Source organism: Suncus etruscus, chromosome 20 (assembly GCF_024139225.1).
Source record: "Suncus etruscus isolate mSunEtr1 chromosome 20, mSunEtr1.pri.cur, whole genome shotgun sequence".
Classification (NCBI taxonomy): domain Eukaryota; kingdom Metazoa; phylum Chordata; class Mammalia; order Eulipotyphla; family Soricidae; genus Suncus; species Suncus etruscus.
This window is the reverse complement of record NC_064867.1, coordinates 3,522,180-3,540,553: the sequence shown is the minus strand read 5'-3', so window position 1 is coordinate 3,540,553 and position 18,374 is coordinate 3,522,180. Positions and strand designations below refer to the sequence as shown.

Genomic DNA, 18,374 nt, shown 5'->3' with positions numbered 1-18,374 from the left:
CTGCTGTGCTATCACTCCGGCCCTTACATTTTGATTCTGGTCTGCAGATAATTGCACTAGCAGCTGCCCCATCCCTTCTGTCAAGTTTCCCATCAGTCGCTTAGTTTTTTTCGCCATTCACTTGATGATCAGGACCTGACAATTACTTCTCAAGGATTGCCAGAGTCTGATTTCCAGATTGAGGATGTGGTTTCGCATTAAAGTGCATGCCACCTACATTCAGTCCCCATCACTGTAAAAGTAAAATAAATAGGATTTTGTTCTTATCATTTATTTAGTACTAAATTTTTCTGTAACTTTCCTCATTTGTCAGCTGTTATAGAGTCCCTCAAAATATAATTCATATCTCAAAGCACAGCTGTTCCCTTTAGTAATTGGCAAAGGATACATTAGTCTATTTGATAGGAAATAATATTTATTTAAAAATATGAATAGAATTATGTCTACTAAGAGCTGGGGTCACCAGAAATGCTGTTAGTATTTAATGAAAACAGAATTTTTACTTGGAAGAATAAAAACATTCAACATCATCTGTGTAGTTAATACTACGTTGTTATGGTTAAATAATAAATTAGAAGTATCTTGCTACAAGCGTTTCATCTCCAGCAATATTTAATAATTGTGTTCCTCTTTTTCTTCTTTCTCTTCCTCCTTTTCTTTCTCCCTCTCCTTTTTCTTTCTCTTGGTATTTTGGTTTAGCTGTTAAAAACATATGATGCCATACTTTAGCCATTTTCCTTCGGTTTTTGGACTATGGCTGGACTCAGGACTTATTCCTGGCTCTGTACTTAGGAACTACTCCTGGCAAGGCTTGGGGGACCATCTGGGGTACAGTGACCAAACCCAAGTCAGCTACATTCAAAGCAAGCACCTTCCACACTGTACTACTTGCTTTATTCATGCCCACATTATCCCCTCTTAGGCCAGTGGAAGCCCCTTTGCGGTGCTGTTCTTGCTCTTTCGTCCAGATTTCTGTTCGTGTTTAATAGTTTCCCTGTTTCTGGCAGAAAAGGCTGCTGTGACTCTCTGTGCTTCCCCAGCCCAAACCCTAGAATTAGCTATTTCTCCAAGAAACTACAGAGTAGAAAGTGGTACTTAGAAATTACAATCTGAGATCAGGGGTCCCTCATTAAGACTGGGTGGTCATTGCTTTTAGGTACTTCTGGTACACAGAGCTCGGAAAGAATGCATATTTAAAAATATGAGTAGAATTATGCTTACTAAGAGGAATAATGTGTTGTTTAATGGAAACAGAATTTCAACTTGGAAGAATGAAAACATTCAACACCATCTGTGTAGTTAATACTACATTGTTATGGTTAATAAATGAGAAGCATATTTTGCTACAATTTATTTATCTTCTATTGGCAGGGGGAAATTCGGTTAATTGCTTCTCTAAGAACTTTGTAACGATAACTTATTATTATACCTGCTCTTTTTAGCCATTTCGACTTCTATCACCCTAATTCTTCTATCGCCCTTTTGGACACAGACTTTACTACCAGGTCTCTCTGGCCCCTCTGGGGAGGTGACGAAATCTGCCACAGGTGTGACCCCTGGAAGTGGTGACAAGGTCTATGCCTATCAGATGGTTCACACAGACTCTCGGGAACAGAAGCTCGATGCCTTTCTCCAGCCCTTGAACAAGACCCCACCCGCTCCGCCGAAGGCCTTGAGCCCAGAAGATGAGCTGGTTGTTGTTGGTGGCAGTGCCAGGCAGCAAGACGAGGAAATGCTTGAACTCCCCACCACTCCTGACAAGGCTGCCACAAAGGAGACCTTGGGAAAATTAGAGAAACGAGGTCCCCCTTCTAGTCCAGACAATCCCAGGTATGCATTTTTTGGGAAAAGCCCAATTCTGTCCTTGTCTAAAAGTGCCTCAATTATGGGCTTTCCAGGGGCTTCTAGCATCATCTGTCTGCCTTTGGCCAAGGCATGACGGGTTCCCAGGGACCACTGAGATCTTGAAAATGTCTGTACGACTAGACATGAGTTAAGAACATTTCAGAAAAGTACCAGAAATTTTATTCTTTCGTTTTAGTAGTGGGTTTTGATAAAGACTCAACAGCAGAAGTGACTAGGGATGAAATGTAAAAGAGCTAAAGAATTCTCTATCCTCCTCAAAGCTGCTCTCCTTTCAGCTCAGATTTTATTATTTGGGGGGGGCACACCCGGTGACTCTCAGGGGCTACTCCTGGCTATGTGCTCAGAAATCGTTCCTGGCTTGGGGGACCATATGGGATGTGGGTGGGGGGTCTGGGGGGATAAATAGCGCCCGTCCTAGGTTAGCGCGTGCAAGGCAAATGCTCTACCACTACGTTACCACTCCAGCCCTCAGCTCAAATTTTAAAATTCCCTGAGATCCATAAACTGGTAGTAAAGCAAAAGCTTTAATGATTGATTAGTGGGGCCAGAGAGATAGCATGGAGGTAAGCATTTGCCTCGCATGCAGAAGGATGGTGGTTCGAATCTGGCATCCCATATTGTGGGGAGCCTAGCTGATAAAACCTAAAACATAAGACACCTCAGTAATTCCTAATCTGGTCACCCACGTGACCAAAGGCGCCCATGCCTTGAGAACAAAGGAAATAGACAAATACTGAAATAATTCAAAGCAGCTCAATACATCCAGCCAGAAAGAAAAATATAGAGCAACTTGCCTTTGTGTTAGCAAAAGGTTATTAGGATTATAGCTGATGTTCTATTTATGCTTGTTGAGTATAATTTATAGAACTCTGTTTGAATCTTATGCTTTCTAGTAAAACGTGCTCAGGTCTACCTCTTTGCCCCTCCCTATTACCTGCCCCAGCTTATGCTAATGAATGCTTGTAACTGTGATTGGTGGAAAACTTGTAACACCTTCTGACGTATTTCAGCCCTTAAAAGCTGATTCCCCCCCCGACAATAAATCCCTTTTGAACAGCATGTGCAGTCTTGAGGGCTTCTCTTACTAACTTCTCTAGTTCTTCTTTACAGGTCGGTTCTGCTTGGGTGAACCCACTAATAACTAGCAACCTTCATTTCCACACCCCCGCGGGTCGGGGGCCTCCCACGGGAGGTTGCACCATATGGTCCCCCGAGCCTGCCTGCCAAGAGCGATTTCTGAGCGTAGAGCCAGGAGGAACCCCTGAGCACTGCCGGGTGTGACCCAAAAACAAAACAAAACAAAAATAACTGATTAAGTGGCATTTCTAGTGTCCCTCTGTTTCTTTAAAGATGTCTCCCTGAGTTGTCAGCTGTGGGGACTAGGTGTTTGTAATGGCGGAAAGGGTCACTGGAGGTGGGGATAGTTGTGCTCAGAGCTTGATCCTGATTGTGTTCAGATGTCATTTCTAGAGGTGCTCAGTTGACCACACATGGTACCAGGCATCCCACTGGAGTTGGCTCTTCGCAAGCACCTCACCTCTGTACTCTCTCCTACTCCAGGATTTTATTTTATTTTATTTTATTTTCACTTTCAAGTATATTTTCTTTTATTTTATTAAATATAATTTTTATTTTAATCATGGTGGCTTACATATCATTGACAATATTATTTTAGGTACATATTAACATAAAATCAGGGGATTTTATTTTTTACATGCACTCCTACAGAGGCCACCAGAACCCTGGTCAAAGTTGGCTGTTGGAGCTTAAATGAGTTATTTACTTCCAGTTTGCTTGTTTCTTAGTCAGCCAATCACTATAGATTCTAAAGCTGTTTTCCCTGGAGAAAGTTAAGGCTTGCCAGATACTTGGCATTCATTCTCTTCATAATCATTCAGGGAAGTATTAGAATTCTGTTTTGTACATTTGTGGAACAGGCACTGCAGATTGTTTATCCTAGGGCAGTGAAGAAAATCCTCGCCGGCCTGAACCGGGTGGTATTGTCCTTACTGAAAACTACACTACACTTCCATGTGCTTGGGATAAACCCTGCTGGCGCTTTGGCCACACCACTCTTGGGACTCCCTTCACTCAAGGAGCAGCTCACCCCCTCGGTCTCCTCTCTGTGGCTGAAGAAGACTGGCATTTAGTCACTCAGCTTTCAATTCTCAGGCTTCTCTTGACAGAGGCCTCCTTGGTTCTTTTCATTTAAAGTTCTATCATTAACAGTATTAGAAATCATGCTGCCTAAAATCAATAAAACCCTCTCTCCTCTCCCTGCCCCAGTGTTCTCTTTCCTTTCTCTTACGTTCATCACTGTACTTCTTGCTACTTAAATTTAGGAGCTCTCTTTCAGGAACTCCGGCTCTCAAGCTTGACGAGAGCAGGCACTTGGTCTTGTGCTTTGCATTGTAACACTGCCTGATGGATGGACGACAGACTAGAATGAGTGAAACTTGGCATAGCTGGTTCACTCATGCCTATGGGCTTGTTTGTGGCTGTGGTTTATATTGTAGTGGAGCCTGGTATGATAAATATACAGAGGACAGAATGAGAGAGATTTGGCATGACTGGCTTACTCGGACATCTGTAGTTCTCATATTGGAAGCCTCCACATTTGGTGCAGAACCAGCAGAGAGAAGGTGCGCCCTTCTCCAAGAGGCAATGCACAGAATTTGGCTTGAGTTTAAAAGAACAATAATACTAATACTAAAGAACAGTAATGATCTGCCATTGAAGAGTCCTTCTCTTCAATGTAGAAAAAGACAGCGGGAAGGCTCTGATGTGGAAATGGTGGAAGATGATTCCAGAAAGGAAATGACTGCAGCTTGTACCCCCCGGAGAAGGATCATTAACCTCACCAGTGTTCTGAGTCTCCAGGAAGAAATAAATCAGCGGGGACATGAGAGTACGTAAGTGCTGAGGTCTGCTTGGGACTCGGGTGCGGTACTGTGATTGTGGAGCTGGGAAATGCAGACAGCCTTTCTCTGAGGATGGCCACTGCGTTGTGTGAGGGAACTTTCCTTTGTTTCTGCAGCAATGGCTGACAGATGCGGTTTTCACTAGGAGAGAATGGGGGCGATAGTCTCTGCTTTTAATTAGAATTCATTGGTAGTCTAATCAAATCTCAGGAGTCAGAATAAGGCAGTTGTTGAAAATAATCTTCAGTTTACTTTAGTTGTAGCTTGCAGCAGTGGACTCTGGCAAAATTCTAATCCTGTGTTTTGAAGGGGGTTTGCAAGTGCCTCGCCTTGGCAGGCCCAATGTTCCTACTCAGGAAAAAAACTACTGCTGTGTGACTTACACTTTTCGTGCCTCGTTTTCCCTCATGTATAAAGTGAGATTCATTGTACACTAGTAGGTTATTGTTCTGATCAGAAATGAAACTTGAGGGCTGGAGAAAAAGCTCAATGGGCTGAGTGCATACTTTACACGCAGGAGACCCAATTACTTGGGTCCCCATATTTCATGGTCCCCCCGAGAATGGAAGCCAGCCTCAAGTGGCCACTAAGTACAAATCCGAGATTGGAATGTGGCCCAGATGTATCTGAGACATGCATGATGTTCATAAAATGAAGGCATCTGGCGGTGCTCAGGGGTTACTCCTGGCTATCTGCTCAGAAACAGCTCCTGGCAGGCACAGGGGACCACAAGGGATGCTGGGATTCGAACCAACCACCTTAGGTCCTGGATCGGCTGCTTGCAAGGCAAACACCACTGTGTTATCTCTCCATCCCCCCCCCCTTTTTTTTTGAAGGCAATACTTAAAGCAGGGAATTATCCACAAAATTAATGTCCACAAAAATCCTTGTTATAAAAGGTCAATAGAGGTTTTTTATTTCCCTCATTTTGTTTGGAGGCCAAATCCAGGCCTCCTATGTGTTAATGCTTGCTCTCAGCTTCTCAAACTTTCTATCCAGCTCTCTGTAGATATTGTTATTTCCTGCCAATGAATCCCTTGTCCTCTTCATGAGAAATCATTTTTCAGATAACTGCATGTAGAGCTCCATTTTGGTTTTTGCTACTCTGGACTCTGAATTTAAGAATGAAAGGAGATGAAGGGCTGAGGTGGTAGCTCGAAAAGAATGGAGCAAACTCAAGGCCCTTGACCTGAGCTAGGCACAGCAGGGTCCCCTGAGCACTTCTGGGGTGCTTCATGAAGGCAAGGCTTTGGCCAGAGGATACCCCTATTCCCAGAACACCACGGGAGTGGCCACTCCCACCTGAGTTGGGGCATACTGGAGCTACTGAGGTATATTGTTTTCTCAGGAAAGCCCTGGTGCCTTTCCTTTCCCATGTGCTCTTCTCTTTTTTAAAAATCCATTTTATTTGAAGTACCAGACTATTAGTTCTGTTAATTATATTTTCATGCATGAATCATTCCAGTACTAGACCCATCACCAGTAAGTCCACGTCCTTCCCTCAGTGTCCCAGACACCATGGAAGCATAGTTCAGTAGACAATCTTTATTCCCAGTGACTTTGACCATATATTGTTCTCTTCCTGTATTTCTTTGTTTACCCACACACACAGATGGGATAGCTTTTCGTATTTTGTTTTGTTTTGTTGGTTTTTTTAGATCTCTTGAGTGTGTTTTGGTATTTATTTTTAGTTTGTTTTGTGAGGTGTGATGCCCACATACATATAAATGAATAAGAGCTAAATTCCTAGAAATTCCACAAAATTGTAAATCAATGAATAGGTTGAGAAAGTTATGATTTTTTTAAGAAATTAAACCTTTTATTTTATAGGCTCCATGCTTGTGGGGGTTCATAGTAAGTAACTAACTCCACCACATGGGGTACAGAGAGGCATGGGGTGCAGACAAGCAGCCTGAAAACCAGGGCTGAATCATGGGGCTGCTGGGAGGCAGGACAAGAGGCTAGCAAGCCACAGGCTTTGTCAGCTTTTACCCTGAAGAACCCTTTTCTAAGTAATTTTGTTTTGTTCTGGGGCCACATCCAGCAAATGCTCAGGGATTTAGGAATTACTCTTGGCTCTGTACTCAGGGGTCATTCTTGGCAGTACTCAGGGGGACCATATGGGATGCCAGAGGATCAAACCCAGGTCAGCCACAGGCAAGGCAAACACTCTATCTGCTATACTCCGGCCCCCCTTCCAAGTAATTTTTACATAACTCCAGGTATATCACATATAAAATCCGTATACTGATCAAACTCTGGTAAAATTCACAGGTACATTTTAAAATGTTTCACAGCCCCCATATTCATCCTCTCCCTGTGGTGGTGCCCCACAATTTGAGAATCTTTGGACCCGACAGGTCTCCTATTCTGCATCTTTGGCTTTCCTTGTTGTTTCTCAAGACCATTCCCTGAGAGCCTTTGTGTGAGCTCGAATCTGACCAGCTTCAAGCTTCAGCTTTGGCTCTCAGGAACATTTGTTCTTTTCAGCCATTGGCAATGCCTGTGCTGTGGCTGGTCTGTGAGGAGGATTGAAATATAGGATTTGGAGACTTGAGAAAGTGCCATGAACTCTGTAGATGTTCCTTACAAAATCTATATGGAAAAATAGGACTTTTTTTTAGTGAATTATATAGCTTTCTCTTTCCTCCAGTGCCTTATTATTCAAAATTATTTGATGCTCTTCATCTTTTAAAATAATAATTTTTCCCACCTACATAAAGCAACTTGTAGAAACATTGAGTTTCTAGTGGGAACAGAGATCTTTTTTCTAAAAATAACTGAACCAAACCAAACAAACCAAAAACCCACCATTTTTAAATGTGGGTAGGGGCAGAGAGTTGTACCAGACGTTGGCGATAATCTTAGCTAAAGGGATGCTTAAAGAGCTAGTGTCCATGCTTTGCATACAGGAGCCATGGGTTTGATCCCTAGCACGCATACTTCTGAGCTATCTAGGGATACCCCTGAGCACTAAGCCATGAGTATTAGAGTCCAAATACCTCATGCACTTTGGCAGGCACCACCATTATAGTCCAAGAAAAAATAAATCTGAGTATTCATTTGTGATGGCCAAGCATTTCTAAAAGTATAGCAAAACATACATAGGAATTTGTTGGTCCAGGAATTTTCAACACCTCCCTCTTCCCCTAACACCTTCATGGTGGGTGTGGTTTAAATTCTTTGAATTAAGTAAGTGTGGTGAGTGAGTGAGTGTGTGTGAGTGAGAGAGAGAGAGAGAGAGAGAGAGAGAGAGAGAGAGAGAGAGAGAGAGAGAGAGAGAGAGAGAGAGAGAAAGAAAGAAAGAAAGAAAGAAAGAAAGAAAGAAAGAAAGAAAGAGATAGAGAGAGAGAGAGAGAAAGAGAGAGTGAGTGAAAGAAAGGAAGGAAGGAAGGTAGGAAGGAAGGTTGGAAGGAAGGAAGGAAGGAACAAGGAAGGAAGGAAGGAAGGAAGGAAGGTGGTGGGTGTGGTTTAAATTCTTTGAATTAAGTAAGTGTGGTGAGTGAGTGAGTGAGTGAGTGAGTGTGTGTGAGTGTGTGTGTGTGTGTGTGTGTGTGTGTGAGACATGCTTTGCATGCAGGATGCCTGAAATCAATACTTGACCCACCTGGTTCCATGACCAATGCCAAGAATGACCCCTATAATGAAATCAAACAGGAAATCAAAAGGTTCCTGGAAACAAATGCGAATGAAAAAAACAAATCATTAAAATTTGGAACACAGCAAAAGTGGTACTAAGAGGAAAATTTATAGCTTTGCAAGTCCACATCAGGAAGGAAGAAGGGGCCTACATAAATAGCTTAATGACACAGCTTATAAAATTAGAAAAGGATCAACACAATGAACCAAAAATAGGAAGGCAGAAGGAAATAACAAAGCTTTAAGCAGAAATCAGTGAAGTGGAAATTCAAAAAATTCAAAAAACAATCCAAAAGATCAATGAAAGAAGTTGGTTCTTTGGGAAAATAAACAAGATTGATAAACCACTCGTAAAGCTCACGAAGAATGGGAGAGAAACTTAATAAACCGGATTAGAAATACACAGGGTCAATCACTACAGATACTGCAGATCTTCAAAGGGCAAATCCTAGACTGTTCTGAGAAACTGCCACAAAACAAGAGAACTTGGAAGAAATGGATACATTCTTTTTTGTTGTTTTTATTTTTGAGTCATACCTGGCAGCTCTCGGGGGTTACTCTTGGCAGGCTTGGGGGATCATGGGATATCAGGTTTCAAACCACCAACCTTCTGTATGCAAGGCAAACACCTTACCTCCATGCTATTTCTCCAGCCCCATGGATAAATTCTCTCTTTTTTTTTTTTTTTGTTTGGTTTTTGGGCCACACCCGCCAGTACTCAGGGGTTACTCCTGGCTGTCTGCTCAGAAATAGCTCCTGGCAGGCACGGGGGTGGGGGGACAGGACGGGGGACCATATGGGACACCAGGATTCAAACCAACCACCTTTGGTCCTGGATCGGCTGCTTGCAAGGCAAACGCCGCTGTGCTATCTCTCCAGGCCCTATTTATTTATTTATTTATTTATTTTTTATTTATTTATTTATTTACTTATTTATTGCTTTGTGGGTCACTCCCAGCAGTGCTCAGGGGTTACTCCTGGCTCTACACTCAGAAATCGCTCGTGGCAGGCTCAGGGGACCATATGGGAAGCCGGGATTTGAACCACTGTCCTTCTGCATGCAAGGCAAACGCCTTACCGTTGCGCTATCTCTTTGGCCCTAAATTTTTGAACTCTTACTATCTTCCACAATTGAATCAGGATGGTCTAGCATATCTAAACAGCCCATCACTATTGAGGAAATTAAAATGGTAATCAAAAGTCTTCCTAAAAGCAAAAGCCCAGGCCCTGATGGATTCACTAACAAATTCTTTCAAACTTTCAAGAGGAATTGCTATCATTCCCTTTCACCCCAAATAGTTTTTATGAAGCTAACATCAACCTAATACCAAAACCTGACAGGGATGTGCAAAGAAAGAAAACTACAGACCAATATCCCTGATGAACACAGATGCCAAGATCCTCAACAAAATCCTAGCAAATAGGATCCAGCGCCTCCTCAAGAAGATCATATACACCATGACCAAGGAGGTTTCATTCCAGGAATGCAAGGATGGTCTAACATACATAAATCAATCAACATAACAACACCTTATCAACAAAAGAAAAAATAAAAACCTATGATCATATCAATAGATGCAGAGAAAGCATTTGATAAGATCCAACACTCATTCATGATAAAAACTGTTAACAGCATGGGAATGGAAGGGACTTTTCTCAATATAATTGTCAGGGCCATCGCAAATCTTCTCAATGGAGATAAACTAAAAGCCTTTCCTCTAAAATCTGGTGCAAGACAAGGCCCCCTCTCACCACTCCTGTTCAGCATAGTACTGTAAGTACTTGCCATAGCAATTATGCAAGAAAAAACATCAAAGGCATCCAGGTAGGAAAGAAAGAAGTCGAGCTCTCACTGTTTTTAGATGACATGCTGCTATATTTAGAAAACTCTAAAGACTACCAAAAAGCTTCTAGAAACAATAGATTCAGATAACAAAATGGCAGGCTACAAATTAACACGCAAAAATTAATGGCCTTCTTATACACCAATAATGACAGACAAGACATGGACATTAGAATAAATCCCATTCACATTAGTGCCACAGAAACTCAAATACCTTGGAGTCAACTAAAGAAGTGAAGGACTTTGGCCAGAGAGAGAGCACAGCAGGAAGGTGTTTGCCTTGCATGGAGAAGGACGGTGGTTCAAATCCCTGCATCCCATATGGTCCCCTGAGCCTGCCAGGAGCGACTTCTGAGCATAGAGCCAGGAGGAACCCGAGTGCTGCCCCTGAGCTGCCGAGTATGACCCAAAAAAAAAAAACAAAAAACAAAAAAAAAAGTGAAGGACTTATACAAAGAAAACTACAGGGGCCGGAGAGATAGTATGGAGGCAGGGCATTTGCCTTGCATGCAGAAGGACAGTGGTTCGAATCCCATATGGTCCCCTGAGCCTGCCAGGAGCAACTTCTGAGCATAGAGCTAGCAGGAACCCTAGTGCTGCTAGTTGTGGCCCAAAAGAACAACAAAAAAAGACTACAAAACACTGCTTCAAGAAATAAGAGAGGTTACAAGGAAATGGAGACACATACCCTGTTCATGCATTGGGAGGATTAACATCATTAAAATGGAATACTCCCCAAAGCGTACAGATTTAATGCAATTCCTCCCAAGACATTCTTCAAGGAAGATCCATCCCACAAAGACCACTGGGAGACAAAAAAAACTGCAGTAAGGTCTGGGAGTTTATTTAGCAGCTTGCTGGGGTCACCTTCCAAGGCAATGACACTTACCGAGCTCTCAGCTCCTTTAATAGGGTTCCAGAGGCTTCAAACCATCACAGTTGATTGGCTGTTGTCTAGGATGTTTCCTTTTATGTCTAGATATCTAGAGTGTAATATTGTCTTAAAGGCTTTGGGGTAGCTGAAGTAATAGAGGAGTGGCTTGGTTTCCCACTCGGTGCCCTCCCGTGCCCTTGTCTGCCCACAGGTCCCCAGGTGTTGCTAGTTTATCTAACTGTGTTTGGTACATGCCCTCTAAGTTCCTGAAACTGGCCGTTTTGGCATATTTTTGTTCCTGGAAACTTGAGCCTGTCACTGCTATACTTAGGTTTATAGCAAAGCTAGATTACAGTTCATTCTAAAGCAAACATTAGATCCTAACAATAAAGTTGAATAAACATGTTTCCTCTTTGATCGTTCAGATGGGGGTTTTTTTTGGGGTTTTTTTTTTTTTTTTGTCTGCTTTTATAATTTTGGGGCTTTCCTAACTGATTTTAGAAGTTCTTAACATATGGTCGGTAGTAATTAGTTACATGAAAACATCTTTCTTCCGTTAAAGATGCATGTTTTATATAAATAATTGTGGTTTTTTTTTTAACGGAACTTACTAGTTTTTGATGTGGCAGATTTTTTATGAGTTGTTCTTTAAAGATTTTTTTTAATCTGGTTTAGGAAATCCTAACTGCAATAAAGATAGACTCCTTGACTATCTCCTAAAACACTTGGACTTCATCTGGATATCACCTTCTGTGCCTAGTGTTTGAACATCTTCTGTTCTATTACACATTGTCATTTTTGTCTCTTAGTACCCATACTTGTTTCCCTTCAAACTTTCCAAGGTCTGTGTTGAGAACTTAGGTGGCATACTGAGCTTTGTTTTTGTCTAACTTACCTTTGTTTTTCAACATTTTTTTTGGCTGCGTTTAAAATTCCAGCTTAGGGCTGGAAAGGCACTTGGTAAAACACTTGGCTGGCTAGGTTTCTGAACACCACAGGTGTGATCAGAACATTCAGCCTCACACCAAAAATAACTTTAGTGATAATAAAATTCTAGGTTTGTCATTATTTTGTCTTAGTATTGTTAATTTTTTAGTTTCTGTTGTTGAAAACTCAGCATATTTAATCATTGTGTAGTGGCCTCACTTTTGTTGCTGAGTGCTTTCTTGGCCTCTTTCTTTGGGGTCCCACAGTGTTTATACATGCTGGGTATGGGGTTTGTTGGACTTCAATAATTTTCCATCTCTTTGTCTTTCTTGAGATGCATCTAGGAGGTAATCACTTCAAATCTTTCAACATGAACATTAAAGTTAATTTTATCTTGACTTAATTTCATGAAATACTGTTTTCTGTTAGAAACAGTTTGGTTCTGGGGCTGGAATGATAGGACAGAGTGTAGGGCATTTGCCTGGGTTGATCCCAGCATTCCATATGTTCCCCACACTCGGCCATTGATTCCTGAGCTCAGAGCCAGAAGTAACCCATGAGTCTCACCAGGTTTGGGGCCCAAAAATCAAAAGAAATTGTCTGATTCTTTTGGAACTCTGGTACATATGTATATATAGCGTTCTTTATTTTAATATCTTGAGCATACTGAACACACTGTTCATTGGTGCTATTTCCAATCTCTGAAATGGTTGCTGCTACCGTTCTCTGGTTTCTTCAGCACCTTAATCAACCTCTAATTAAAATTATACATGACTTGTCTGTGAGTTTTGTTAATTTTTTTAATTATTCGTCCCCATTACCTTCCTGTGGGGATTATTTGAAGTGCGTGCATTAAATAAGAATTCAATTTTTGTCCAGGACTTGGAGCAGTCAGCCTTGGCATGCATCCGTTTAAACTAGACTGTCCGTGTCAAGGATTCAGTCAGCTTCGTTGAAATCCTAGCTGCAAAACCGGTGTGCGCACCAGCTGATGGTTATGTTCTCTGTGGCTGTGGTTTTCTTAGCTCCCAACTCCAAGTCTTGAGTGGGCATTTGACATACTTTCCTTCACTGAGTCAGGTTCCCGTGTTGAGCAAGTTCTCTCTCTTAGGTCTCCCTCTGCTCTTTCAGATTCTTTGAAGTCTTTTTCTCTTCTTCTTTGTTTCTCCACTTGTATACAAGCCTCTGGACCTAAAGTACTTAATATCTAAGGTTACTCTGGTGTCTAGATAAAATTGACTTCAGTACTCTGACTGTGTCTCTGGGAGTAGATCTTTAATAGCTCTTAGATTGAGATCATGGGAGTCATTAATCTTTTGGTAATTCTGCTGCACTGATAAGAAAGTGGGAGAGGGCCAGAGCAATAGCACAGCAGGTAGGGCATTTGCTTTGCACGCGACCAACCCAGGCTCGATCCCCGGCATCCCATATGGTCCCTGAGCCTGCCAGGAATAACCCAAGTGCCACCAGGTGTGGCCAATAACAAAAACGGTGGGAGAAATAGTAGGGGTGGGGCATTCGAGTGTTTACCATTCATGTAGCTAACTCCAGTTTGAATCCCAGCACCAAATATGTACCAGAGTACAGAGCTGGGAGTAAACTCTGAGCACTGCCATTTGTAACCCAGAAATCAGTCATTTAAGAAGTATATAAATATGGGGTTGGAGCAGTGGCACGAGTGGTAGGGCATCTGCCTTGCACACGCTAACCTAGGATGGACCGAGGTTTAATCCTCCAGTTTCCCATATGTCCCCCCAAGCCAGGAGCAATTTCTGAGCGCATAGCCAGGAGTAACCCCTGAGCGTCACAGGTGTGGGCCCCTCCCCCCCCAAAAGAAATACATAAATAAAAGCTAGATTTGATCTTACCTGTTTCAGCAGGAGCTTTAGCACAGGCTTCTGCTTCACATTGTCCTTAGCTCAGGTGCTTGATGTTTTCAAGTATGAAAAGGCATGGATAAGATGCAATCAGTGACTTGATGTTTTTTCCAGCCCTCAGAGAGATGCTGAACAACCACTCATTTGTGGGCTGTGTGACTCCTCAGTGGGCCTTGGTACAGCATCAGACCAAGTTATACCTTCTCAACACCACCAGACTTAGGTAAATCATGAGTGCGAGGAAGTGAAACTGCCTGACAGTTCAGGGGAGAGCCGTGGGAGCAGAGTGGCATGAAGTTAGGTCAGCTGGGTGGGATTCGGACAGTGAGTTCAAATCTGGGCACAAAGCACTTCCTGTTTGTGACCACTGGCAAGGTGCTGTTCTACACAGTTATCCCGGGTCGAATATGTTGAGTGAGATGTTGCTACATTATCTGGTAATTTCTTTTTATGAAAACAAGAATTAGGGGGAGGCCAGAATGATAGTACAGCAGATACGGCACTTGTCTTGCACACGGCCAAGCTGGATTTGATCCCCAACATTTCATATGCCCCCCCCCACGTACTTCCAGGAGCTAGGAATCTAAGCATCTCTGAATGTAGCAAGAATAAATAAATTAATTAAAAAATAAATGGAACGGGGGTAGGGGTGGGTTTAGGGAGATTTGCAAAGAGAACTGACATGAGAAGACAGCCAAAGAGCCAAACTTTAGACCTGTGTGTGGAGGGTCTGGCTGGTGACCTGCAGGTCCCAGCTCTTAGAAACACCAGGGTTTTTGTTAGGTGCTTAACCAGGTTCCTCCACAAACTAGAACCATCACTTTATCCTATCTATTTCAGGGGCTTTTTTTTTTTTCCATTTTATCTCTGTTCCTTGGGTCTCCATTACAGTTTTTTTTTCTTAAAAGTCTTCATTTTTATTTTCAGTGAAGAACTGTTCTACCAGATACTCATTTATGATTTTGCCAATTTTGGTGTTCTAAGGTTATCGGTAAGTTTGCTTTCTGCTTCACATTTCAACAGCTAGTTACTTCTGTAAAACAGCACTACCTGGGGCCAGAGAGATAGCACAGAGGTGGGGCATTTGCCTTGCATGCAGCCAACCCTGGAGGGACCCGATTTGATTCCCGGCATCCCAGATGGTCCCCCAGCCTGCCAGGGACGATTTCTGAGTGCAGAGTCAGGAGTAACCCCTGAGCGTCGCTGGGTGTGGCCCGAAAAACCAATCAATCAATCGTTTTTTTTTTTTTTTAAATAAGCTCTACTTTAGTATTTTATTTGTAGTATTACAAATTTCCGTATTACATGGCTTACATATCGTGATTTCTTTACAATGATAGTTTTATATAAAGCAAAAGAGACATATGGTGTCAAACTTAAGTATTATTACTAAAGAGGCCAAACACGCTCAAGAAAGCTTGGTAAAAATTGAAAGTGAAAATAAGTATTGTCAGGATTAGAGAGATAGCACAGTGGTAGGGCGTTTGCCTTGCATGCGGCTGACCCAAGACCAATGGTGGTTCAATTCTCAATATCCCATCTGGTCCCCCCAAGCCTGTCCAGAGCTATTTCTGAGCACAGAGCCAGGAGTAACCCCTGAGAGTCGCCGGGTGTAAACACACACACACACACAGCCGGGTGTAGACACGCGCGTACACACACACACACACACACGAGTAACCCCTGAGTGTCTAAACAGACACACACACACACACACACACCAAGAGTAACCCCTGAGTGTCTAAACACACACACACACACACACCCGCCAAAAGAAATCCACTAAAGAAAATAAGCATTTTCCAAAGCAGTGTTTCTCAACCTTTTTCCACTATGACCCATTTCTGAACTTGTTTCCTTCCTTTCTATCCTAATGTTTGCATCCAAATCTCATGCCATGGACCTTATTACATGATTTTGACCTGTGGCCCCTTGAAATACTCTAGTTACACAGGAGCCATATGACTCACAGTTATTTTATTGAGGCAGTCTAGAAATATTAGAAGAAATGGTTTCCTGGGGCCAGAGAGATAGCATGGAGGTAAGGCGTTTGCCTTGCATGCGGAAGGATGATGGTTCGAATCCCGGCATCCCAGATGGTCCCGAGCCTGCCAGGGGCGATTTCTGAGCGTAGAGCCAGGAGGAACCCCTGAGCGCTGCTGGGTGGGACCCAAAACCAAAATAAATAAATAAATAAATAAATAAATGGTTTCCTTAGAGCTACACAGAAAGCAAATGTTTGTCTTGGTATGTTCATGCTCAGTGGGTTCTAGGTCACCTCTGCGAAAATGGCTGCTGGGGAGGCGAGGGCAGGGGTGGAGGAGAGGGGTGGGAAGGGTCTGGGCGAGCACGAGGTGTAGGGTTCCCACCTGCTACTGCAACTGGCTCTGTGCCGTGCTGAGCTGATAGTGGTGCTGTGGAGTTCGGCTGCATTTAGATTCCCTGAGCTTTGAGATTCAGCATGTGGATTCCTCGGTGCTCTTGCTCTTCCCCAGGAGCCTGCGCCACTCTTCGATCTTGCTATGCTGGCCTTGGACAGTCCTGAGAGTGGCTGGACAGAGGAAGATGGCCCCAAAGAAGGCCTTGCCGAGTACATTGTCGAGTTTCTCAAGAAAAAGGCTGAGATGCTGGCAGACTATTTCTCCCTCGAAATTGATGAGGTACGGAAGGATCATTTTCAAGCCTTTGTTCGTTAGGCCTTTGTGTCGGGGAGCTGTGCTTGGGGGGACCAGTCAGTGTCACCAGCCCTCTGCACCATCTCCCCATCCCTTCTGTTATAATCAGAGCATGATGCACAGACCGTCTTGGTCCATCTGCTTGTTCCTGTTAACCGTCCCTGCCATCCCCCACTCAGGCTTGGAGGAACATGCTGAATATCAAAGTCCGTGGAGCCAGTCAATTTATGACTAGCTTTCCCTCCTTTACTTCCTCCTACTCCTCTTCCACCTTTGACTCTTTACACCTCGATGTACTCTTTGGTTGGTGAGCAAGTCTAAAGAAAAGGTGGGGGCTGGAATTACAGTACAACAAGATAAGGTGCTTGCCTTTCATGCAGTCAACCCAACTACTGGTCCCCCAAGCACCAGTGGATGTAATTCCTGAGTGCAGAGCCAGGAGTAACCTCTAAGAATCGCCCAAAATTAAAAAAGAAAAACGTGGTTGATTCTGCTGAAAGCTTTATAAAAGCTTAGGTCTCTGGGGATCTTCCCTGTAGGTCTGCCCCTGGGGTTCAGCCAAGCCAAGCACCTGTTCACCCAGACTGGTAGGGACCTCAGGAAGACCTGAAGCAAGCCCTGGAGAGGTGGGGTTAATCTGAACTCTTAACAACATGATTTCTTGTGCCCTGGTCCTTTCTTGCACAAGCAGGAAGGAAACCTGACCGGATTACCACTTCTGATCGACAGTTATGTCCCCCCTCTGGAGGGCCTGCCTATCTTCATCTTGCGGCTAGCCACTGAGGTAGGTCACTGTCCTTGCCTAAGGGGTCACTGTCCTTAACAATGCTACACACAAGGATCTGAATGTGTCTGTTGGAAGGAGAGGCATCATCATGCCTTCCTGTGGAACGATAGAAATTTTAAAAGAATTGAAGTCTCCTTTCATCACACTCTTGCCAGCAATACTCAGCAGTTCAGAACACCGTTTTTAAATTTAGTCTCCCCATAGAATTGAAATGTCACAAGTGCCTACTTGGTTTATGTAAAGGTATTGAGTTGGATGTTTTGTTTGTTTGACCAGGTGAATTGGGATGAAGAAAAGGACTGTTTTGAAAGCCTCAGTAAAGAATGTGCTATGTTTTATTCCATCCGGAAGCAGTACATGTCTGAGGAGTCCACTCTCTCAGGCCTGCAGGTACATAGTAATGGACACTGGCATTCTAGGCTTGGGTCAGGTATAACATAATATTCATGTGCTGAGCTTCATTACTAAAGTCTGAGAACTTCATGGGACATTAGGTTTCAACATGATGGTCAGCTTTTATTCATGTATTTTATTCCTCTCTTCTAGTTTACAAGAGTGATGTCATTAAAGGAAGTAAAAACATGCACCGTCACAGTCTAAGTAAATGGGAATTTGGGTAACAGCATCACAGGTTAGGGGTCTTTCTTCTGATTCTGGGCCAGTCTCCCCATTGGATGGTTTTTGCATCATTCTGTACAGGACACATGCTTTGCCAGCTGGTTCAACTCCCAGGTCCTCTTGGAGAATGTCAGCCTAACACAGAAAGGGTCTGCATGCCCACGTTTCTATCTTTTCCAATAATGTTTTCAGTCACCAGCCACTTAGAGGATTTGTTTGGGGAGTGTTATAAGAATCAAGTCCCCTCTGATTCTCTAATAGCCCATCTATTTAGCCATCTCCATGATGCTTAATTATCCTGAGGGGAAGAACTCTGTCTCTGTTCAAAGGGGAGGAAGCTGGAAAAG

The 18,374-nt window shown here is 43.1% G+C and overlaps 1 protein-coding gene across 1 annotated transcript in view; it reads left to right on the top strand.

Annotated features, from left to right (window-relative positions):
• MLH1 (mutL homolog 1) overlaps positions 1 to 18,374 on the top strand; it is a 39,927-nt gene that overhangs the window by 20,796 nt on the left and 757 nt on the right. Inside the window, 7 exon segments of the mRNA XM_049766453.1 lie at positions 1,493 to 1,830; positions 4,626 to 4,774; positions 14,062 to 14,170; positions 14,875 to 14,938; positions 16,443 to 16,607; positions 17,314 to 17,406; positions 17,686 to 17,799. Of these exon segments, the coding sequence (XP_049622410.1) occupies positions 1,493 to 1,830; positions 4,626 to 4,774; positions 14,062 to 14,170; positions 14,875 to 14,938; positions 16,443 to 16,607; positions 17,314 to 17,406; positions 17,686 to 17,799 (1,032 nt within the window).